We start from the raw sequence: 24,030 nt of genomic DNA, 5'->3' as shown, positions 1-24,030 counted from the left end.
GAATTACTTACATGGGTATCTGGACGATTGCAGTTTAAACCCGCATCCTCGGTGGTGTCCGGACACTTTATTCGTGATCTGAAGAACAATCCATACATCTCTTCGAGCGTCACGCCGAAGAATTGCTGAATAGTTCGCGGTCCTTCCGGGTTGAACTCCCACATACGGAGAGGTCGACGTTGACATGGCAGGACCCGACGAACTAACATGACTTGCATTACCTTGACAAGGCTGACATCTCTCTTGAGAAGATCTCGGATGCAACTCTGCAATGTCGGCACGTCATTAACTGGCCCCCAGTCCAGCCCCTTGTTGACCCATGACGCCAGTTGTGGCGGGGGGCGAACGGAAGGCGGAGGCAGCTACCCACTTAGTACTTCGGGGAGCTGTGATGTAAAACCACTCCCGCTGCCATAAGTTGGACATCTCCGGGAAGGAACCTTTGGCCATGGAGCATCGGCGCCTTTGCTTATTATGGCACCTCCGCATTCTGCGTGTCGCCCATCGATCATCTTCGGCTTCACATTGAAGGTCTTGAGCCATAAGCCGAAGTGTGGGGTGATGCAGAGGAAGGCCTCACACACGACGATAAACGACGAGATGTGAAGGATGGAATCTAGAGCTAGATCATGGAAATCGAGCCCGTAATTGAACATAAGCCCTCTAACAAAGGGATCAAGACTAAAGCCTAGCCCTCGGAGGAAGTGGGAAACAAATACGACACTCTCGTTGGGTTCGGGAGTGGGGATAACCTGCCCTTGAGCAGGCAGCCTGTGCGAGATTTCGGCGGTCAGATACCTGGCTTCTCTTAGCTTCTTGATGTCCTCCTCTGTGATGGAGGAGGCCATCCACCGGCCTTGAAGGTTGGATCCGGACATGATTGAAGGTCCGAAACGCTTAGCCTGCGCCTTGGGTGTTGGAATTCGAGGTGGGGGAAGGGAAGGATCGAGCGTGCGAAGAAAAGGACATGCCTTGGCCCCTTTATAAAGAGGGTGAATATCAAGTGTCCTCCACGCGGCCATTTGGAACTTGCCTAAAATTGAGGAGTCATACCAGCAGGCACGATTGGGTTACCCACACCCGCATTGATGAGAATCCCATGATAAGGGGAACATGATCTCTGCTTCGATAAGACGTGCCAATAAAACCGCCTTGCAACACATGCAGTGGCAGGCTGGGAAAAACGGTTCGTAATGACGGGACCACGGCATGATGTCACGCTATGAAAAGTTGTCAGCAGATTAGATTTGTGGAAATATTATACTCTCTACGGTGGTATGTGGAATTTGTTTTGCAGAGCCGGACACGATCCTAGTGTTCAAAATCTTCTATGGAGTATTCGGAGGAGGAACCCGCCTTGCAATGCCGAAGACAATCTGCGCGCCGGACTCATCATCATTGAAGTCTGGTTCAGGGGCTACTGAGGGAGTCCTGTATTAGGGGGTCCTCGGACTGCCGGACTATATACTTTGGCCGGACTGTTGGACTATGAAGATACAAGATCGAAGACTTCGTCCCGTGTCCGGATGGGACTCTCCTTTGCGTGGAAGGCAAGCTTGGCAAATCGGATATGTAGATCTCCTCCCATGTAACCGACTTTGTGTAACCCTAGCCCCCTCCGGTGTCTATATAAACTGGAGGGTTTAGTCCGTAGGACAACAACAATCAGAATCATAGGCTAGCTTCTAGGGTTTAGCCTCTACGATCTCGTGGTAGATCAACTCTTGTAATACTCATATCATCAAGATCAATCAAGCAGGAAGTAGGGTATTACCTCCATCGAGAGGGCCCGAACCTGGGTAAATATTGTGTCCCCCGCCTCCTGTTACCATCCGCCTTAGACGCATAGTTCGGGACCCCCTACCCGAGATCCGCCGGTTTTGACACCGACATTGGTGCTTTCATTGAGAGTTCCACTGTGCCGTCACCATAAGGCTTGATGGCTCCTTCGATCATCGACAACGATGCGATCCAGGGTGAGGTTTTTCTCCCCGGACAGATCTTCGTATTCGGCGGCTTCGTACTGCGGGCTAACTCGCTTGGCCATCTAGAGCAGATCGAGAGCTACGCCCCTGGCCGTCAGGTTAGGTTTGGAAACTTAAACTATACTGCCGACATCCGCAGAGACTTGATCTTTGACAGATTCGAGCCTATGTCAGGTGCGCTGCACAGTCACGACGAGCATGACTTAGCTCTACCGACGGACAGTGTTCGGGAGATCACCCCTGTGGCAACTCCGGCCCTCGATCCGGAGCAGATCGCGCCGTCCGAGGACGGGTGGATGGACCCCGCCACGGAGGCCGCACACTCAGCGGCGATAGAGCCGAATACTGACTTCACTTCCTACGAGACCTGTGTTGCCGGATCCTTGGATTGGTCCCCGGCCACGGGCTCCGAACCGCCTGCGTCAGTGCCTATCGAATCTGATTGGGAACCGATCATGGAGTTTACCTCCACGGATATTTTCCAGCACTAGCCCTGGGGCGACGTGCTAGATTCTTTAAAGTCTCTCTCCTTGTCAGGAGACCCTCGGCCGAACGATGTCTGGCTCGAGTGGGAAGCGGACGACGAAGAAATTCGTTCCCCACCCACCACCCACTTAATAGCCACTTTCAACAATTTAACCGACATGCTTGATTTCGACTCCGAAGGCATCGACGGTATGGACGACGATGCAGGAGAGGAACAGGAACCACCGCCCACAGGGCGCTGGACAGCCACTTCATCACACGATATATACATGGTGGATACACCCAAAGAAAACAATGACGAGGAACGGAAGGATGCAGCGAAGGATAACCCCCTCGAGAAGCAACCGAAGCGACGACGTAGGCGCCGCTCCAAATCCCGCCTCGGCAATAACAGCGATAACAGCGCAAGAAAGAATAATACCCCGGTCGACTCCAGAGGAAGCGACGACCACATGGACCCAGCTACAGAGCAGGATGAGCCAGCGGATGGCGAACATAGTACAGAGCCGCTGTCCGATCACGGCGACGCCGAGCGTAAAGCTAATCAACCTGTCTCCGAAGAGGAGAACAGTCCGGACGACGATGCACACATCATCCCGGAAAGGCACTTGGAGCAAGAGAACCTCCATAGAAGGCTTATTGCCACCGCGAGGAGTCTAAAGAAGCAGAAGCAAAGGCTCAAGGCCGCGCAAAACACACTCAATAGTAGATGGAACAAAGTGCTCGACACTGAAGAAAAGTACGGTGGCAGTCGCCACACAAAGAGCTATCCAAAGCGCAAGTTGCTGCCTGAATTCGATGACGAGGCTTTAGAGCCTATACAGCCGAAAAATAAAACGACCAATCAGCCGGATCGAGCACCCCGTGGCCGCGATAGGGCGGCTAACGATGTCGGTATGACCAGGTCCATCTACGGATCTAGGAAGCGCGCTCCGGCACAGAATCATAACCGAACACTACAACCGTCAGAACGCCATGACACATCCAAATACAGGGGTACCGTGGACCCCCTATGCTTCACCGATGAGGTGGTGGATCACGAATTTCTAGAGGGATTCAAAGCCGTGAACATAGAGGCATACGACGGAACGACAGACCCTGGGGTCTGGATTGAGGACTTTATCCTTCATATCCATATGGCTCGCGGAGATGATCTCAAGGCCATCAAATACTTGCCCCTCAAGTTGAAAGGACCGGCTCGGCACTGGCTGAAGAGCCTCCCCGAAAACTCAATTGGAAGTTGGGAAGAGCTTGAGGATGCTTTTAGGGCTAATTTTCAAGTGACCTATGTCCGACCTCCGGATGCAGACGATTTAAGTCATATAATTCAACAGCGCGGAGAGTCAGCCCGAAAGCTTTGGAACAGATTCCTCACTAAGAAGAATCAAATTTTCGACTGCCCGGACGCCGAAGCCTTAGCGGCTTTCAAACATAGTGTCCGGGACGAATGGCTCGCCAGACACCTCGGCCAGAAAAACCGAGGACAATGGGAGCCCTAACAAGTCTTATGACCCGGTTTTGTGCGGGCGAAGATAGTTGGCTGGCCCGTAGCGGCACCAGCGACCCAGGCACATCCGAAGTCAGGGATAGCAATGGAAAACCACGACACAATAAAAGCGAGCGTCGAAACAATGAAGACAGCCCAGACAACACGGCGGTAAACGCCGGATTCAGGGGCCCTCGACCCGGTCAACGGAAGAAGCCATTCAAAGGCAGCAGAGATGGACCATCCAGACTAAACAAGATTCTAGACAGATTATGTCAGATTCATGGCACCTCCGAGAAACCTGCAAATCACACCAACAGAGAATGCTGGGTCTTCAAGTAGGCCGGCAAGCTAAACGCCGAACACAAGGGGAGGGAGACACCATGTGAAGACGAGGATGAGCGTCGCCGTTTTTAACTCATTGAAGCTCCGTTCGCAGTCCTCAGTCCATACGAACTTCGTGTCCTTCTTGAGGAGCTCAGTAATTGGCTTGGCGATCTTGGAAAATCCTTCGATAAAATGGCTATAATATCCGGTCAGTCCAAGGAAACTCCGGATTTCTGAGACAGTGGTGGGTGCGGAACAATCAAGTACATCTTTTACCTTGCTTGGGTCCACCGAGATTCCTTCTGCCGAGAGAATATGTCCGAGGAATCCCACTTGCTAGAGCCAAAACTCACATTTGCTGAATTTGGCATAAAGTTGATGTTCACGAAGCCTTTGCAGAACTGCTCGAAGATGCACCTTATGCTCGTCCTTGCTCTTGGAGTAAACGAGGATGTCGTCAATGAACACCACCACGAATTTGTCCAACATATGCATAAAGAATGCAGGAGCGTTGGTGAGGCCGAAGGACATAACGGTGTATTCGTAAAGACCGTACCGAGTGGTGAACGCGGCCTTAGGAATATCTTCCTTCTTTATCTTGAGTTGATGATATCCCGTCCTCAAATCAATCTTTGAGAATACTTTGGCCCCACTGAGTTGATCAAACAGATCATCAATCCTCGGCAGTGGATACTTGTTTTTAATGGTGACGTCATTCAGCTGTCGGTAGTCTACGCACATTCGTAGAATGCCATCCTTTTTGTCCACGAAGATTGCTGGTGATCCCCATGGTGAAGAGCTTGGACGAATGTATCCTTTTTGCAGCATCTCATCCAGTTGTTTCTTCAATTCCACCAATTCTAAGGAGGGCATCCGATAATATTTCTTATGTATCGGGGTGGTTCCAGGCACTAGGTCAATGGAAAACTCCAATTCTCGGTCTGGTGGCATGCCGGGAAATTCTTCAGGAAATACATCTGGATACTCACTGACCACTGGGATTAATACCACCTCTTCTGCCATGGCTGCGAACACCATATCTTTCGTGGGGATGCGCTTGCGGGCATAAAAACTGGTAGTGCGACCTTCCATATTTTTCAGGGTAACTTCTCTGGTCGCACAACTGATGCAGATTTGGTATTGGGTTAACCAATTCATGCCCAGAATGACATCCAATTTGTTGGAATCGATGATTATCAACGATGTTGGAAACTTGACGCCCTTGATGTCAATCTCCAAATTTCGGCAAACGAGATTGCTTCGGAGTAGGGATCCCGGGGATTGTACCAGCATGTGTTTTCCAAAAATCGAGCAAGGAAAATTGTTTTGGGAAGCAAAACTCCGCGAAATAAAAGAGTGGGAAGCCCCAGAGTCGATTAAAATTACGGCGGGTATGTCGTTAACGAGAAACATACCAATGACGACTTCCGGGTCCTCTTGGGCTTCGTCTGCGGAGATGTGATGAACTTGCCCTTGGATTATATCGGGGGCGGAATACTGCTCCATGTAGTTGACTTGCGGCTGATATGGAGCGACATGCTTGGTGTTCTTGGGACACTGTCGGGCGTAGTGTCCGGTTTGACCACAGCTGAAACACGAATTGTTGCGCTGACAATCGTCGCGCACCGGGCTGGTCACGACATTCTTGACTTGTGTAGTAGTCTTGTTGACATTCTGCTGCCAATTGGGTTTGTACTCCACTTGAGTCTGTTGCCAAGTACGAGCCTTTTCACTAGTAGAAAAAGGCCCATTTGTCCCGGTTCATAAGGCCCATCTGTCCCGGTTGGGGAACCGGGACTAAAGGGTCGTTACTAATGCCCTAGGCCTTTAGTCCCGGTTCTTATACAAACCGGGACAGATGGGCCTCCACGTGGCCGCTCCGGCGAGCCCAGGCAGGAGGGCCTTTGGTCCCGGTTGGTAGCACCAACCGGGACCAATAAGCTTCCACGCGTCAGCATTTCAGCGGCTGGTTTTTTTTTAAAGGAGGTGGTTTAGGGGTTTTGGGGGTTAATTTAGGTTGGTATAGGTAGCTAATAGAGAGATGTGTCCTCTCTTATCTCCGTGCTACTGCTACTGTTATGCCTAAACATGACTTAGATTGAAGTGAGGCAACATGTGGTGCATGTCGAAAGTAATACTAATCCTAACTTGATCAAGTTTGAATTGTACTACTTTCGACATGCACCACATGCATGTTGCCTTCACTTCAATCCAATCCATGTTCATTTCATCCACAGATATATAATAACTCTTCATGCTCGCATCATGCATCATCATAATAACAAGTCCTACTAATCATCATCATACAACTTCTGCTCGTTATTAATAACAAGTCATACGATCATCATCCTGATAGTCATCGAACCAACCCTACTTTGTTCTTAGCACATGATCATCAGTATTAGGTAGGACCTAAATAACCTCTTTAAGGTAAAATAGCATAAAACAATATAGACCCTGCCTCTCCATTATGGAGAATGGAGATCATCCTGTCTCCAATTCTTGCGCTTCGCTTCCTTTTGCTTCCAAGAACCTCCTTGAGATCCCTGAAGAACCTGCCAGTGAGATCCCTGAAGAACCTGCCAGGTATTGTCGAACCTGCCCTCCACCGCCACCAAACAAGGATCGGGTCAACGACGGGCTGGCTCCTCACCAACCTACGCCCCCCGGAAGGTAGCACCACCCAAAACCAACCCGGCGGAGCCCAGTCCCGGACATGGCCCCTCTGATCAAGTCGGCCTCCTCCGCCGAGTCGACGACGAGGATGCGGGATAGGCGTCGTCGATGTCGATGCGGGAATAATTGCTTTAACTAAAAAAACAAACTAGTTCTATTAATTTCCTTACTATAAATAGAATAAAGTAGTACTTACTAAAAATAAACTAGCTTCCTAAAAAAATCTGAACATACATAAATGACTTTGATCATACACAATTTTCAGATTCCTACACAATATGAACATATACATAAATTGACAAAGAAAATTCTATGAACAAAAAAAAATCATAAAAATTCTATGAACAAAATTACAACAGAAAAAAATCAAAAAAATTCTATGAAAAAATTGATATATTCTTTGCATATATATGAACATACAAACATTTGCATATTCAATAATAATATCACCAAAAAAATCTAAACTACACATCTAAATTAATACATCTAAATTACAACAACTAAATTAACTACACATCCAAATTAATACAACTAAATTACAAATCTAAACTACACATATATAATAGCTAGCTAGGGGGCGCGGCAGCAGCGGCGGCGGCCATTACAGGGAGGAGGAGGAGGGGATCGGGGCGGCGCTCACAGGGTGCGCGGCGACGGCGACGAGGAGGCAGCGTCGGGGCAGGGGCGGCGACGGCGTCGGGGCGGGGCGGGACGGCGTCCGGGCGTGGCGCGGCCGGCGATGGCGTGGGATCGAGGGCGGCGGACGGCGTCGGCGTGGGCTCGGGGGCACGGGCGACGGCGACGGCGCGGGGCAGCCTGGCGGCGTCGAGGAGGGTCGGCGTTGTCGGGCGGCAACTGGCGATGAAATCTGAAAAATGCTAAGTGCTGGCTTATATAGGAAAAGCTTTAGTCCCGGTTCGTGGCACGAACCGGTACCAAAGCCCACCTTCAGTCCCGGTTGGTGCCACCAACCGGTACCAAAGGCCTCTTTTCAGCAGCCCAAAGGGCGGGAAGCAGAGGCCTTTGGTCCCGGTTGGTGGCACAAACCGGGACTAAAGGGGGGGCATTGGTACCGGTTGGTGCCACGAACCGGTACCAATGTATGCCTTTAGTACCGGTTGGTGGCACCAACCGGGACTAAAGGCCTTGTGTTGCACGCATCGCGGCACGAAAGTTTAGTCCCACCTTGCTAGCCGAGGGAGCTCGAGAGTGGTTTATAAGCCCCACTCCCGCTGCCCTCTCGAGCTCCTCCCAAATGCAGGCTTTCGGGCCTAAACACACTGTATCTGCCTATTGGCCTATTGGGCCTTCTACGGGCCTGAATCCTGGCCCATGGGTGGGTTTCTAGTCGTATTCAGGCCGTGGTGGCCCAGTAGGTGGCGTTTTTTTATTTTTTTTCCCAGTTTATTTCTTTTCTTTTTTGCTTTATTTATTTTATTTTGTTTCTACTTACAACAAAATACATATTTATTTTATTGTTTCTAATTACTTATTTATTTTATTTTATGATAATTCTTTTTGCTATTAAAGTTTCTAACAAAAAAAGTTCTTTATGAAAATTCTTTTTGCTTTTAATGATTTTGAACAGAAAAAACTTTGATAATTTTAGTTGCATCAATTTTATATAATTTTAGTTTCAGTAATACTAGAGGTTGCTTATAATGTTTTGAACAGAAAATACGTTGATAATTTTAGTTTCATAAATTTTATTTATGTTATTAAAGTTTATTTTATTTTGTTTCTACTTATATATTTTATTAAAGTTTATTTTATTCTGTTTTTAATTACTTATTTATTTTTTATGATATTTGTTATTTTCCATGCATTTACTGTTTATTTTGAGCTACAAGACCCTGCAATTGAAAAGCACTAGAAATGAACTCTGAAAAGGTTGAAAGTTGGCATGGTATCATCATTTCACCCACATAGCATGTGCAAGAAAGTAGAGAGGTTACGGCAAAAACTGGATGCACTTCGTGTACAAAACGGACAATCTCTTTCGAAGTATCAGAGTTTCATTCGGAAACTCGTCTGTTACAAAGGGATTTCATTTTTTTGAACTTACTTGAACTCCATAGTTTTTCTGTGTTCAAAATGCACCATTCAAAGCCACATAATCAATTTTCAACCCTTTCTGACTTCATTTGTTATTTTTCATGTATTTACTGATTACTTTGAGCTATAAAACCCTGAAATTGAAAAGCATTTCAAATCAACTCTGAAAAGGTTAAAAGTTGGCATGGTATCATCATTTCACCCACATAGCATGTGCAAGAAAGTAGAGAGGGTTACGGCAAAAACTGGATGCACTTCGTGTACAAAACGGACAATCTCTTTCGAAGTATCAGGGTTTCATTCGGAAACTCGTTTGTTACAAAGGGATTTCATTTTTTTGAACTTACTTGAACTCCATAGTTGTTCTGTGTTCAAAATGCACCATTCAAAGCCACATCATCAATTTTCAACCCTTTCTGACGTCATTTGTTATTTTTCATGCATTTATTGATTATTTTGAGCTATAAAACCTTGAAATTGAAAAGCATTTCAAATCAACTATGAAAAGGTTAAAAGTTGGCATGGTATCATCATTTCACCCACATAGCATGTGCAAGAACGTAGAGAGGGTTACGGCAAAAACTGGATGCACTTCGTGTACAAAACGGACAATCTCTTTCGAAGTATCAGGGTTTCATATGGAAACTCGTCTGCTACAAAGGGATTTCATTTTTTTTGAACTTACTTGAACTCCATAGTTTTTCTGTGTTCAAAATGCACCTTTCAAAGCCACATCAACAATTTTCAACCCTTTCTGACTTCATTTGTTATTTTTCATGCATTTACTGATTATTTTGAGCTATAAGACCCTGAAATTGAAGGCAACATATAGCTCTCATGAATAGATAAGTGACCAAATTAATAGAAGTTCATCATCACATTAAAACCAAAGTACATACATAGTTCTCATTGAACAACATATATATAGCTCTCCAGAGCATCTAATTAAACCATACATTGAAATTATGTAAAACATTTCAATGCAACAACAAATGCGATCATAATCGCAACCAAGGTAACAATTGATCCAACTGCATAATGATACCAAGCCGGTATGAATGGCATATTTTCTAATCTTTCTAATCTTCAACCGCATTGCATCCATCTTGATCTTGTGATCATCGACACCATCCGCAACATGCAACTCCAATATCATCTTCTCCTCCTCAAATTTTTTTATTTTTTCCTTCAAGTAATTGTTTTCTTCTTCAACTAAATTTAACCTCTCGACAATAGGGTCAGTTGGAATTTCCGGTTCAACCACCTCCTAGATAAATAAAATCTATGTCACGTTGGTCGGCATAATTGTCATAAACAATAAATGAACCAAATAGTTACAAAAAGATAATATATACCACATCCGAATCATAGACAGGACGAGGGCCGACGGGGGCGGATACCAAAACCATCGCACTATATAATAAGAAGGAATAATGAAAGTAAAAAAATTAGACAAGTATCTATCTGAAGTAAGAATTTTTTTCTTTCAGAAAGAAGATAAGAACAAGAGGCTCACCACGGTGGTGCTGGCGACGAGATCGGCGCGGGCGATCGACGGCGGTGAAGACGGGGACGGGACGTGATGGACCGCTAAACCTAGACAAATCTTGGGGAAAATGGAGCTAGGAGGTCGAGTTTTGAGAGGAGAAAGATTAACTAGTGTGGCTCAGACATTTCATCGAACACCTCATGTGCATAGGAGGTGAGCTGGAGCACCCAAATGCCCTCCCCTCGACGGCCAGAAAAAATAGAGCACTGTGGAGTGCTCTGCTGCGGCGATGGGGTATATATAGGCAGCTCATTTGTCCCGGTTCGTGGCTAGAACTGGTACTAAATCCGGGCCTTCTGTCCCGGTTCAAGCCAAGAACCGGGACCAATGGTTGTGGGCCAGGAGCGAGGCCCATTAGTCCCGGTTCGTGCCTCAAACTGGGACAAATGGTTCCATACGAACCGGGACCAATGCCCACGAGGCCCCGGCCGGCCCCCTGGGCTCACGAACCGGGACGAATGCCCCCATGGGTCCCGGTTCGTGACTGAACCGGGACTAATGGGCTTGCCATGCCCGAACGAAAGCCCTGTTTTCTACTAGTGTTTGCACTGGTTCACTAGTAGAAAAAGGGCCATTTGTCCCGGTTCATAAGGGCCTTTAGTCCCGGTTCTGGAACCGGGACTAAAGGGTCGTTACTAAAGCCCCCCCCCCCTTTAGTCCCGGTTCTTATACGAACCGGGACTAAAGGCCCTCCACGTGGCCGCTGCATGGAGGTCCACCTTTAGTCCCGGTTGGTAACACCAACCGGTACTAAAGGAAATTTTATGATTTTTTTTTTGAATTTTTTTCCCGAATTTTCAAATTTCTGAATTATTTTAACCTCTAATCTCTAATCACCACACCACTCATCACTGCTCAATTTAACCTCTAATCTCTAATCACCCCTCATCATTCCAAATCATCTAACTTCCCAGACGGTCACCCATCCTCTCACTACCCCAGCCTCAGCACGCTTAACTTCCGGGTTCTATTCTCCCTCGTTTCCAAGTCTGCACTTGTTGTTTTCCTGACAATAGTAAGATGTCATTCCTATTAACCCTCAGGAGTTTAGCTTGAGCATGAAGTCACACATTTCACTGTTTGATTTTGAAACTATCGTTCTAAAAAACAATAATTATTTAGTAACACTAATATTTCTTGAATAAGTAGTTTGACCATTGTTTGACCACAGTTTGACCAAAATTCAAAAAAACTAAAATAATTATTTAGTAACACTAATATTCTTGAATAATTATTTAGTAACACTAATACTTCTTGAATAAGTATTTTGACCATAGTTTGACCAGATTTAACGAAAAATCAAAAAAACTGAAATTTGAGCATAACTTTTTTCCTTTTAGAATTTGAGGATTCTAAAAATTTGCAAACAGGCCGTAGGCCGTCAAAATCGGATTTGGATTTTCGTGCTGAACATTTTGATATATTATACGTTTTTTTCTGACATCGTATGGAAAAGTTATAGCCGTTTTACATTTTCCCTACACTTTTTGCAAAACATGTCCAAATTTAAGTTTTTAAATTTTCCTAACTAGTAGATGTAGTAACATAACTACATCTCGAAGGATTTTAACTTTTGAAGTTTTTATCATTTTCTTTTGCTTTTTACAAAACTAAAAAGGCGATACACAGGGGGGTAGAATTTGAATATTGCACCATTAGTACCGGTTCGTGGCACCAACCGGTACTAAAGGTCCAACCTTTAGTCCCGGTTCGAGCCACCAACCGGTACAAATGGGTTTGAGGCATTAGTACCGGTTCGTGGCACCAACCGGTACTAAAGGTTAGACCTTTAGTACCGGTTCGTGCCACGAACCGGTACTAATGGGCATCGCACCCTTTAGTCCCGGTTCGTGGCACCAACCGGGACTAAAGGTCCCATTTGATCCGGCACTAATGCCTGTACGGTGCCCTAGCCGCTCGAACCGGGACTAATGCTCACATTAGTCCCGGTTCGTAATGCAACCGGTATTAATGCTCTTTTCTGGCCGAACCAAAGCCCTGTTTTCTATTAGTGGTTGCATATCCTTCTTGGGCTCGAATTTGCACTTGTGGTCATTGGCAGCTGGCTTGTTGTCGTGCAGGAGCTTGTGTTCCCTCTCGGCGATGAGGGCCTTGTTCACCAGAGTCAGGAAGTCCGGGAAGTCAAACATACCGAGAGTGCACCTGAGATGTTGATTTAGGCCTCCAAGGAACTAGTCGATCTTCCGCTCTTCTGTGGCCACATCGTGGAGAGAATAGCGGGCCAGATGATTGAATTTATTCGGGTACTCGGCGACGGTCATGCTGCCTTGAGTGAGAGCGAGAAATTCGCGTTGCTTGATCTTCATGACTCCGGTGGGAATATGATATTTGCGGAAATGATCCTTGAATTTTGTCCAAGTAATTTCCTCGTCTGCAGGCCATATTGCTTTGGCATTATCCCACCATATAGCGCCAGCTCCTTCGAGATAATGCGTGGCAAAGGGAACCTTGTCTCCTTCGTCTGTGCGAGCAATTTCCAGTTTTCTCTCAATAGTCCTTAGCCAGTCGTCGGCGTCCAAAGGATCAATAGCATGGCTAAAACTGGGAGGCTTGGTTCGCTGAAAATCTGACAGCTTGGAATGATGGCCATTCTGGTTTCCATTCTGCCCAACCATAACTTGTACACTTTTTAGTATTTCCAGCAGATCGTTGCTCCTTCTTTCTTCAAACATTCGCAGGATTTGCTCGGTGGAAGGCGGTTGTGGTGGTGGAGGCGGAGGTGGCTGGTATGGCTCAGGGGAATGTCCTGCCTGTCTTGCGGAACGACGGACAGGGACATCCTCACCAGCTTGACTGCTGCTGCCTCCACGGGGCATCCTATTTTTCGTTTTCCCAATACATAGCAACCATGATGAGAAAATTCCAAAATGGGGGAAAACCAATGACAAATCCCGGAAGAAAACAGCGAATGAAAACCAAGTCGAATAAAAGATTCCAACATAATTATACATAGTCCCAACATGAAAGTAAACATCGCAATGGGTCTACTACCCTTGTACATGAAACTACGCATCATGACAAGTGCGATTACAGCCATACATCATGCTCATGACTACCACGATACTCTAACGGTCTACTGCTCGGATGGTGCTGCTGCAGGCTCGTCTCCTGAGCCAGACCCAGATCCTGAACTGATAGTCGAGACCTCCGGGGGAAGAGAGGTGCGCTGGGCGGGGCCTGCTGCAGCTACGTGCACTGCGACGTGTCGGTGGAGGCCGACGTGGAGCGCGCCATCGAGTGTTGCGTGGCACGACATGGGCGGCTACACGTGCTATGCAACAACGCCGGCGTGCTGGGCCGGCAAGCCCCGCCAGCGGGCGCGGGCTCCAAGAGCGGCGGCATCGCGTCCCTGGACGCCGGCGAGTTCGACCGCGTGCTGCGCGTGAACACGCTGGGCGCGGCCCTCGGCATGAAGCACGCAGCGCGGGCTAGGGGTGGACAAAACGAGCGGTCTTTCGGACCGGCTCGGTCCTGGTCCGGTAAAAAAACAGCCGGTCCGAGCTGCAGATTTCGGCCCGAGAGTTTGTCGGTCCGGTCCGGTCTTTGACCGAGCTAGTGCTACCTCTTGAGCACTGCGTTGGTTTTCCATTGAAGAGAAAAGGGTGATGCAGCAAAGTAGCGTAAGTATTTCCCTCAGTTTTTTAGAACCAAGGTATCAATCCAGTAGGAGGCTACACGCAAGTCCCTCACACCTACACAAACAAATAAATCATCGCAACCAACGCGATAAGGGGTTGTCAATACCTACACGGTCACTTACGAGAGTGAGATCTGATAGATATGATAGGATAATATTTTTGGTATTTTTGTGATAAAGATGCAAAGTAAAGTAAACAAAATAAAAACGGCGCCAGAAATAGCTTGTTGTCGGGAGATTAATATGATGGAAAATAGACCCGGGGGCCATAGGTTTCACTAGTGGCTTCTCTCATGAGCATGCATATTTTACGGTGGGTGAACAAATTACTGTTGAGCAATTGACAGAATTGAGCATAGTTATGAGAATATCTAGGTATGATCATGTATATAGGCATCACGTCCGAGACAAGTAGACCGACTCCTGCCTGCATCTACTACTATTACTCCACACATCGACCGCTATCCAGCATGCATCTAGAGTATTAAGTTCATAAGAACAGAGTAACGCTTTAAGCAAGATGACATGATGTAGAGGGATAAATTCAGGCAATATGATAAAAAAACCCATCTTGTTATCCTCGATGGCAACAATACAATACGTGCCTTGCTGCCCCTACTGTCACTGGGAAAGGACACCGCAAGATTGAACCCAAATCTAAGCACTTCTCCCATTGCAAGAAAGATCAATCTAGTAGGCCAAACCAAACTGATAATTCGAAGAGACTTGCAAAGATAACCAATCATACATAAAAGAATTCAGAAGATTCAAATATTGTTCATAGATAAACTTGATCATAAACCCACAATTCATCGGTCTCAACAAACACACCGCAAAAGAAGATTATATCGAATAGATCTCCACAAGAGAGGGGGAGAACATTGTATTGAGATCCAAAAAGAGAGAAGAAGCCATCTAGCTAATAACTATGGACCCGAAGGTCTGAGGTAAACTACTCACACTTCATCGGAGAGGCTATGGTGTTGATGTAGAAGCCCTCCGTGATCGATGCCCCCTCCGGCGGAGCTCCGGAACAGGCCCCAAGATGGGATCTCGTAGGTACAGAAGGTTGCGGCGGTGGAATTAGGTTTTTGGCTCCGTATCTGATCGTTTGGGGGTGCGTAGGTATATATAGGAGGAAGGAGTACGTCGGTGGAGCAACGTGGGGCCCACGAGGGTGGAGGGCGCGCCCAAGGGGTAGGCGCGCCCCCTACCTCGTGGCTTCCTGGTGGCTTTCTTGACGTAGGGTCCAAGTCCTCTGGATCAGGTTCGTTCCGAAAATCACGTTCCCGAAGGTTTCATTCCGTTTGGACTCCGTTTGATATTCTTTTTCTGCGAAACTCTGAAATAGGCAAAAAACAGCAATTCTGGGCTGGGCCTCCGGTTAATAGGTTAGTCCCAAAAATAATATAAAAGTGAATAATAAAGCCCAATAATGTCTAAAACAGAAGATAATATAGCATTGAGCAATCAAAAATTATAGATACGTTGGAGACGTATCAGCCAGCTCGCAGGACCGAGAAAACGCTGCATCGTCGTGGCTGGAGCATGGCGGCGGCACGGTGAGCATTGAGTGAGGCATGGCTGGGGCGTGCCGGCGGCATGGGGGGCGTGGCGGGGCCGTGGCGACCCAGGCGTGGCGGGGGCGCAAAAAACCTGGCAAGAAACCTCGTCGTCTACGTTCGCCACAGCGGTGCCGTCGTCCAAGCGGCCACTGGGCTCTCTGGCCCCGGAAACCTTGTCCATTGGATGCGCCTAACTCAGATTCGTCGTCTCATACAAAGAAATCGACGTGGGAGGTCCTACATCGCCCCATCGGCCATCATCCCTTTCATCTCAGTCCACCGGCTGTCGTGCCAAATTCGTCGCCGTTGAGCTGCCATTGATGATCCTATTTGTTCCTCTAGCTTCCTTTGGTTTGTCTGAAGCTTGCGGACATGTCGCCGATGAGCTGCGCTTCCTCTAGCGCCGCATCCCCGATGCTCAGCCGCCGCCGGAGCTCCAGTGCGCGCTCTGCCTTGTCTCTTGGCCGGTCCTCTCGGTCCGGCCCGAGCTTGGCCATGGCCGGTCTGGTCCCTGAAAAACAGGACCGCCATGCTTCTCGGTCCGGTCCGGCTCGGACCGCCGGTGGCCGGTCCAAACAACGGCTCGGACCGGGACCGGACCGGCCCGGACCGTGTCCACCTTGAGCGCGGGCCATGCTACAGCGCCACGGCGGCGGTGGCGGTGGGAGCATCGTGTCGGTGGCGAGCGTGGCCGGCGTGCTCGGCGGGATGGGCCCGCACGCGTACACGGCTTCGAAGCACGCGCTGGCGGGGCTGACCAAGAACGCAGCCTGCGAGCTCGGGGAGCACGGCATCCGGGTGAACTGCGTCTCCCCCTTTGGCGTGGCCACGCCAATGCTGGTGAACGCGTGGCGCCATGGCGCGGATGAAGAAAAGGGCTCGCCGGCGCCGGTGAGCGCGGAGGAGGTGGAGAAGGCGGAGGAGATGGTGCGAGGCTTGGCGACGCAAGGGCCCGACGCTGAGGTCGGGGGACATCGCGGAGGCGGCCCTGTTCCCGGCCAGCGACGAGTCGAGGTACATCTCGGGGCACAACCTCGTCGTAGACAGCGGCGTCACCACCTCCAGGAACGTCATCGGGCTGTGACGATGAAGTCAAACCGATTGAGATGCAGTTGGAGGGTAGTACGTGTTCGAGAGTGTCACAATCAAGTACAGCTCCAGTGAGTGGCCAAGCCGCATGCATGAACTGTACCTTAAATTAATTAAAATTAGGTTGGCAGTAGTAGTAAGTAGGAGTAATTAGCTGGATGCCTGGATCTGTTTGACTGAGTGGTTCATGAGTATGGATTTGGCCTCTAATTCGCCTGGTTTTTCTTCTTCGTTAATTAATAATTATTGTGCCGAATCGAAAAAAATTGTTTAATACAGTAGTACAATCCTGTTATGTTCGAGGCAGCCACAGCCACTGACCAGATCACCAGACAAAGAGTTCAGTTAAGTCGTTGCACAGAATGTTTCGGCGTGTGTTTGCGATCTCACTTTTTGCTCAATTTGTATTAAGAGTTACGATATTCCTACATGTTTTGTTCCTCCTGTCAGCGGCATTCGTTCACCTGAAATTCCAAATTAGAATTAAGAAAACTCTAAATTCAGAAAGAATCATTTGATTTTTTTTTCTCTCTTTCTTTTTTACGAGAACGAGGCTTTGGATTTCACGAGAACTGTGTTCTAAAGTCGTCATGCTAAGGTCCAGCAGTACCAACGCGTCAGAGAAGAAGTTGCTATCTTAGCTTGGTGGTACAGTAACTAGTGGATTCTTTTTTTTTACTCGACCTGTTTGACTGAATGGTTCATGTGATGAGCGATGCATTGGACATTGGCCCGTGCTTTATCCCAGATCGAAAGGAATTCATCCATTCGTGTGTGGGATTTGCTGGAGCAGAGGAAGGGTTGTGTGTTCCGTAGTTATATCCCGAATGGTTGACAATGGGTTTGGAATCACATTTTCTGAATTCTGGATGAATTTAAACACTGAAAAAGCAAAAGGGAGCAGTGACTTTGCGGCCGGACGGACGGAAGACGGAAAGCTCAAACTTGCGGTGTCCAGTGGCATGCAGAGGCAACTGGCAAGTGGTGCTACAGAGTTGTCAAACCCGACGCTACCGGACTGACTAGTAACGACGACTTTGCCGCTACAGGACAAGTAGTACAAGATTCAGCAAGTTGTGGCGACAGACAGACAGACATGATTGCTTGCAGGAGCACTGTGTTTCTTCCCCCTTCCCGCTCATGCTTTCCCTATGGAAGTTGACACAAGTGGTAAGGCCAGCTGAAGGCACAGAGATGTGGCGCCGGGGAGAAGGATGGCCCGCCGGTCGCGTCCAGACAGCAAGGAGAGACATGGGAACGGCACGCTCGGCTGTGCCGCGTTTGGCTTTCAGTTTTAACCGCAAAGCGGAGCGGCAGGCAAGTACTTCGACACAACAGTATGCTTGGCGAGCACGGCAGCCCGTGTACGCGCGCGGCACAGCATGATGGCTCCGCCGCTCTACCCTCTTCGGTCGGGCCTGCTGTTGCATGCCGTTTGGGCCGCGAAGCGCGGTGTCATCTCAGTTGGTACGACTCTGCGTGCTGTGTCGCCGGTGGGGTGTTGCCGGGCCACCGCCGCCGCGTCGTTTGTCAGCTGCCTGCTCCGCTCCACGTCTCTCTCTCTCTTGAGACAGGTTGGCCATGACGAGGATGAGATCGGTTGCACTAGTATTACCCAAGATCTCCATTCCTTAACCCCATTAAGCTCTGTCTGTTTTTTTTTTTTTGAACACGATATAGCATGGTGCATCTGCGTGGTCCTCCAAAACAAATGGAGAATCATGCATCCATCCATGCAGGCGTTCTCTAGCTGCTGCATACGCCATCGGATCCTTTTCTATTGCCCTGCTGTACAACGCTAACTAAAGTAGACGTCTATGGTAATAAACTTGTAATTGTGTCAGATTCGGGCCATCCATCGGAGATCGCGTGGCTAAAAACAATTGCATCTCTGTTGTGCCGAGCACATCACATCCATGGTTAGTCTGTAGCTACCCTACTCGCTGTCATCCACGAAAGAACTTAATTTACGTGGATCGAATAATGCTAGTCTTCTCACCACGAGGGAAGATTCCTTACATTTCATCAGCCGAAATCGATCACATAAATAATCATTAAAAGTTTATTAAGACTTAGCGGCAGAAGAAACAGATCAAATTTGAGCAGAAGAAAATAGCAAAATGAAGCTCTGTGTTCTTCATAAAGTAGGCTTGATTAATCAGCAACTTTTCGGCGATGCTGCACGCCGAATTGTTTATGGATTACACCGCTGCATGCGCGTGGTCTAGTCTAGTTTAGTCCTGGCTTAATGAGGGGGTAACTTCCGAGTTGACAAAGTCACGGTTAAGTGGTTGGTCAGAGGTCAAAATCGATGGGAACGGCGGAAGGGGTCGGGCAAGTCACGTCGGTTCGGTTATGTACCATGATTCGGATCCATTTTTCCATAGTTTTTTCAGTGCTTTAGACGAATCGATCGGGATGACGCCCCCATTGTCTTGGAGTCATGCGGTCCATTTGCAGAGCAGATCAGAGCGATCGGATTTTTGTGTTTTGTTGTGTAAAGTAAGGGCACAGGAGCTTGGAATTATTGATTAACTGGCCCCTGTGTGTGCCTGTCAGCAACAGTGGATTTAATTTGGGTATCTCGAAGAAGAATGATCTGCTGCTGACCTTCTTGTCAATCATGAAGTGATATACAGAGAGAGGCAGGTACAGAAGTGCAGTAGGCGACGACGTAGCGGAGACATCACGGCCCATCATGGCCCATCACGGCCGCCGATTTGATCCGGCGTCCGGCCCAAACGGCGGCATGGGAGCCAGCCGAGCCGACCGAGCAGGCAGCGGCAGCGGCAGAGCGGCCGAGCCATGCTGCGCCGCTCGCGTGAACACACTGGCGTACTCGCCACGTACTGACTGTTATATGTTGCCACTCGAGACAGTGAAAACCAAACGCGGTACGGCCGAGTGGTGCGCTCCGGAGCCCTTGGGCGCTGGTCTGGACTCGATCGGCGCGGCATGGCCACATCATTCTCCTCAGTTACAGATCTCTGTGACTTGTCTTGGCCTCTTTACACACGTAGTAGTATATATAATTCCTGCACCAAATATCTCCCAAATATTCACAGGGAAAGCGTGAGCAGGGGAGAAGAAACGGATAGCAAGCAAGCAACCATGTTTTGTCTGTCTGTCACCACAACTTGCTGATTATGATACATACATGGTGCACTGGCAAAGTCTTACTCTTAGAGCATCTCCAACGGCCGCACAAAAAATTCGCGCCAAATAAAATTTATAACGCGTCATTGTAGTATTTTTAGTGCGTCGGGACCAACATTGCTTTAGTAAACGCTCAAAAACACGCCCCCAAAAAAGCACGCAGTGCAAATTGTGAAGCGCGCCTTATCCGGAGCCCAAAATATGATGCACGCGATGGCGTTTTTCAGCACGTTCCCAAAACTTTTTAGCGCGTGCATAATTTTACAGCTTCTGTTGGATCTGTTCGGCGCCAAAAAAAACAATTTTTTAGCGCGCAGAGCTCTTTTTAGGCGTCTGTTGGAGATGCTCTTAGTCAGTCCGCCGTTCTTCTTTCGTCAGGTTTGACATCTACAGTACTATACTACTAGTCTACTTGTATTGCCACTTGCCACTGCCAGTGGACACAGCAAAGTCGTCGTCCATTCTAAACTTCTACAAAGTCACTGCTTTGCTCTGCGTCGAGGCTTGATTTCCTCCTCGTTTTCAGATTTTGTTCATTCAGAGGAGAGAAAACCCAGGAGAAGTCAAGTGAGGGCATCCATAGTACTCCCTCTATAAAGAAATATAAAAGTGTTTAGATCACTAATCTAATTGTCTAAACGCTCTTATATTTTCTTTATAGAGGGGGTATTTCACTGTGTCTAAAGCTGCCTCTAAGTGTTGCTCATCGCACAAACCATGTAGTCAAACTGATCCAATAAGTAAACAGCCTTTGGTTAGAGCATCCACAACAGCGATGGCAAATCCGGCTCCTCAAACGCTCGCGAATTGTCCACGCACACTAACCAGTAACGACTCAAATTGCAATCCACATCTGAACACCTCAATCATCATATATCAAATTCATACAAACTCATGCAACTACGTCGATGTATTGCATACATCTTTCGGCTACTCCATCTCTACTAACATATGCCATCGGACAACCAAAAATTGGTATGTTTGGCTATGGTGGAGATCATCCACGGGGACCACGGCTGCCCTTGCCCTTCCCGGCGCCCTTGTCGTCCTTCTCGCGGAAGTACTGGCCGAAGACGCGGTAGGGAACTAACCTGATCTTCACGTCGCCGGAGCTGTCCTCGCGCGTCGCTGTCCTCCTTCGGTAGCAGTCCGGCCATGGCACAAACCGCCCGATTCTGCTCTCGGGTGAGGGCGTGCATGTTCCTTCGCTACCGCGCCGTCGGATCAGCCGCCTTCGCCGCCGCCATTCCCCCCGTGATACGGGCCTTGGCGGCCCTTATCCTCTCCTTCCCACGGCGGGCTGCCCGTTCCCGATGGGACTCATAGTCTACCTGACTGGTGTTGGGGAAGGAGAGAATTTTTGGCTGCCGGAACCGCGACGATCTAGCCCCAGAGGACCCGACCGCTTGTTGAGCCGATGCTATGGAGTCGCGCCGGACAGATCCTTCCGTCGGCCGGGCGTTGTCCTCCCGGGAGCGGTGGAGTGCAATGCGCACTGCCATTTCCTCCTCCAACTCGCACGGAATGACACCCCAGTCGACGGATTCGGACTGGTCCGAGTCAGATCCGCTGCCCGCCATGCCGGAGATGGTCGGGAATCGCCAGAGGTGAGCTCGGGTGGCGAACGAAGTGGAGGGGAGAGGAGCGTGAAGTGGCTGGAGTTGGGTCCTGCGAGCGGACGGAGACGAATATATGTTGGGTCGTGTGGGCCACCGCGGGCTGAGTTCGACGTGGCTGACGCGCCTGGACGTCCCATATCTGCCCCATATTTAGGCTGAATATGAGGGATGCCAGTCAGCCGGGCGTGTGAGGTGTACGTCTGAGTCAAAATTTCGTAACCAACCGGACGAGCCGCCCGGGCGTTTGAAGAGGGTTTAGGGCGTTCGACTGTAGATGGTCTTACCAAGCTAATTAAGTACACACAAGGGCGGCCTGGCTTGGCCCAGAACGAATCGATCTTAGGTTAATTCTAGCTTCACATGATTTCCACTACATTTTGATTTTCTTTTACTTAATCGCAAACACATCGATGAAACATTCTTTGCCAGATATTTCCCCGGCTCAACTGCACAGTGTGGCAGTGTCGGTTCCGAACATGAATATACTACTACATCACTTACACACCTAGACGGAGGGAGTATTTCTCTTAGTTACTTACTGAACTAAACAATTATTCTCCATGCGGCACGACAACGGTTTAAGCGCGAAGAAGAAAAACCAGACAAATCCATAGTTCATCACATGAAGCCAAGCCCAATAAACACCAGCTAATTACTCCTACTTACCACTAGTGCCAACCTATTAATTACTTCCTCTGTCCCATAATATAAAAGCGTTTTTGGTCCTAGTGTAGTGTCAAAAACGTTCTTATATTATGTAACTGAGGGAGTAGTAAGTACCGTTCATGCATGCGGCTTGGCCCGCTGTACTTGATTGTGACACTGGAGCACGTACTACCCTCCAACTGCATCTCAATCGGTTTGACTTCACCATCTATCACAGCCCGATGACGTTCCTGGAGGTGGTGACGCCGCCGTCGACCACGAGGTTGTGCCCGGAGACGTACCTCGACTCGTCGCTGGCCAGGAACAGCGCCGCCTCCGCAATGTCCCCGGCTCTCAGAGTCGGGCCCTTGAGCGTCGCCATGCCCCGCACCATCTCCTCTGTCTTCTCCACCTCCTCCGCGCTCACCGGCGCCGGCGCGCCCCCTTCCTCGTCCTCGCCATGGTGGCCGTGGCGCCACGCGTTCACCAGCATTGGCGTGGCCACGCCGAAGGGGGAGACGCAGTTCACGCGGATGCCGTGCTCCCCGAGCTCGCAGGCCGCGTTCTTGGTCAGCCCCACCAGCGCGTGCTTCGACGCCGTGTATGCGTGCGGGCCCATCCCGCCGAGCACGCCCGCCACGCTCGCCACCGACACGATGCTCCCGCCGCCGCCGCCGCCGCGGCGCTGCAGCATGGCCCGCGCCGCGTGCTTCATGCCGAGTGCCGCGCCCAGGGTGTTCACGCGCAGCACGCGGTCGAACTCGGCGGCGTCCAGGGACGCGATGCCGCCGCTCCTGGCGCCGTTGCCCGCCGGGGGCGCCTGCCGGCCCAGCACGCCAGCGTTGTTGCAGAGGACGTCCAGCCGTCCGTGCCGCGCCACGCAGCACCCGACGGCGCGCTCCACGTCGGCCTCCACCGACACGTCGCAGTGCACGTAGCTGCAGCAGGCGCCGCCCAGCGCGGCCGCCAGCGCCTCCCCGGCCGCGTCGTCGATGTCGGCGATCACCACGCGCGCGCCGTGCCGGACGAACGCGCGCACGATCGCCTCCCCGATCCCGTGCGCCCCGCCCGTGACGATGGCCACCTTCCCCTCCAGTCTCCTGTGCTGCTGCTGCACCGGCACGGCGGCACCGGCGGCATTGTTATCGATGGCGACGGTGCCGGCTTGGGGGGCCTTCTCGGCGGGCATGAAGTCGAGAGCGGTCATGGCTAAAGGGCGGTGCGGCCTGCGGGTGATGATGTGTGAGACTTTCAGTTGCAGGTATGGATGGATGGACGGGAGTGGGACGAGATTGAGCCGCACGGACGTCTTTATATAGGGGCCGGATCGGCGGATCGGAGCCACGCGGACGCCGGTGGGGATGACATTTGGCACCGTCTTCGTCCTCAAGGGCCGCGTGTGCACGCACACGTAGCGGCTGTGTCAATCCGTGTTAATTTGGTGGTACTAATTCATTGTCGTTTGACCCTCATTATCTCACCTACGTTCATGGCGATGGCGAGAGCGATGTATGCATGTCAGACCGACGTCACTGCTCGCTGCAAATATTATACAGTACAACATGTTTCGAGCTGGTCAAATGATGCCAGGCTGTGGCCGTTCACACCACCCGTGCGATTCAGTTTCTTTGTACGTGTGCTGGATCATGAGGTCAAGAATCACCTTTTCTCCAAGTCATGGTTAACTACCGAGTAAAGTACAGAGTAATCATCGTTTACCGAGCTGTCTCTTCT

General features: G+C 49.5%; 1 protein-coding gene and 1 pseudogene across 1 annotated transcript; one reads left to right on the top strand and one right to left on the bottom strand.

The window, feature by feature from the left end:
• Positions 1 to 13,563: 13,563 nt before the first annotated feature.
• On the top strand, positions 13,564 to 16,871 carry LOC109785186 (sex determination protein tasselseed-2-like; annotated as a pseudogene).
• Positions 16,872 to 22,015: 5,144 nt separating this feature from the next.
• On the bottom strand, positions 22,016 to 23,576 carry LOC109785187 (sex determination protein tasselseed-2-like). The gene has a single exon (XM_020343797.3). The coding sequence runs from the start codon at positions 23,501 to 23,503 to the stop codon at positions 22,529 to 22,531; it is 975 nt and encodes a 324-aa protein (XP_020199386.1). The 5' UTR covers positions 23,504 to 23,576; the 3' UTR covers positions 22,016 to 22,528.
• Positions 23,577 to 24,030: the final 454 nt, after the last annotated feature.

Source organism: Aegilops tauschii, chromosome 2, assembly GCF_002575655.3.
Source record: "Aegilops tauschii subsp. strangulata cultivar AL8/78 chromosome 2, Aet v6.0, whole genome shotgun sequence".
NCBI classification, from domain to species: domain Eukaryota; kingdom Viridiplantae; phylum Streptophyta; class Magnoliopsida; order Poales; family Poaceae; genus Aegilops; species Aegilops tauschii.
This window is presented reverse-complemented; position numbering and strand designations above follow the sequence as displayed.

Coding starts and splice junctions, on each gene's coding strand:
- LOC109785187 (XM_020343797.3), bottom strand. CDS start 23,503: ATGACCGCTCTCGACTTCATGCCCGCCGAGAAGGCCCCCCAAGCCGGC.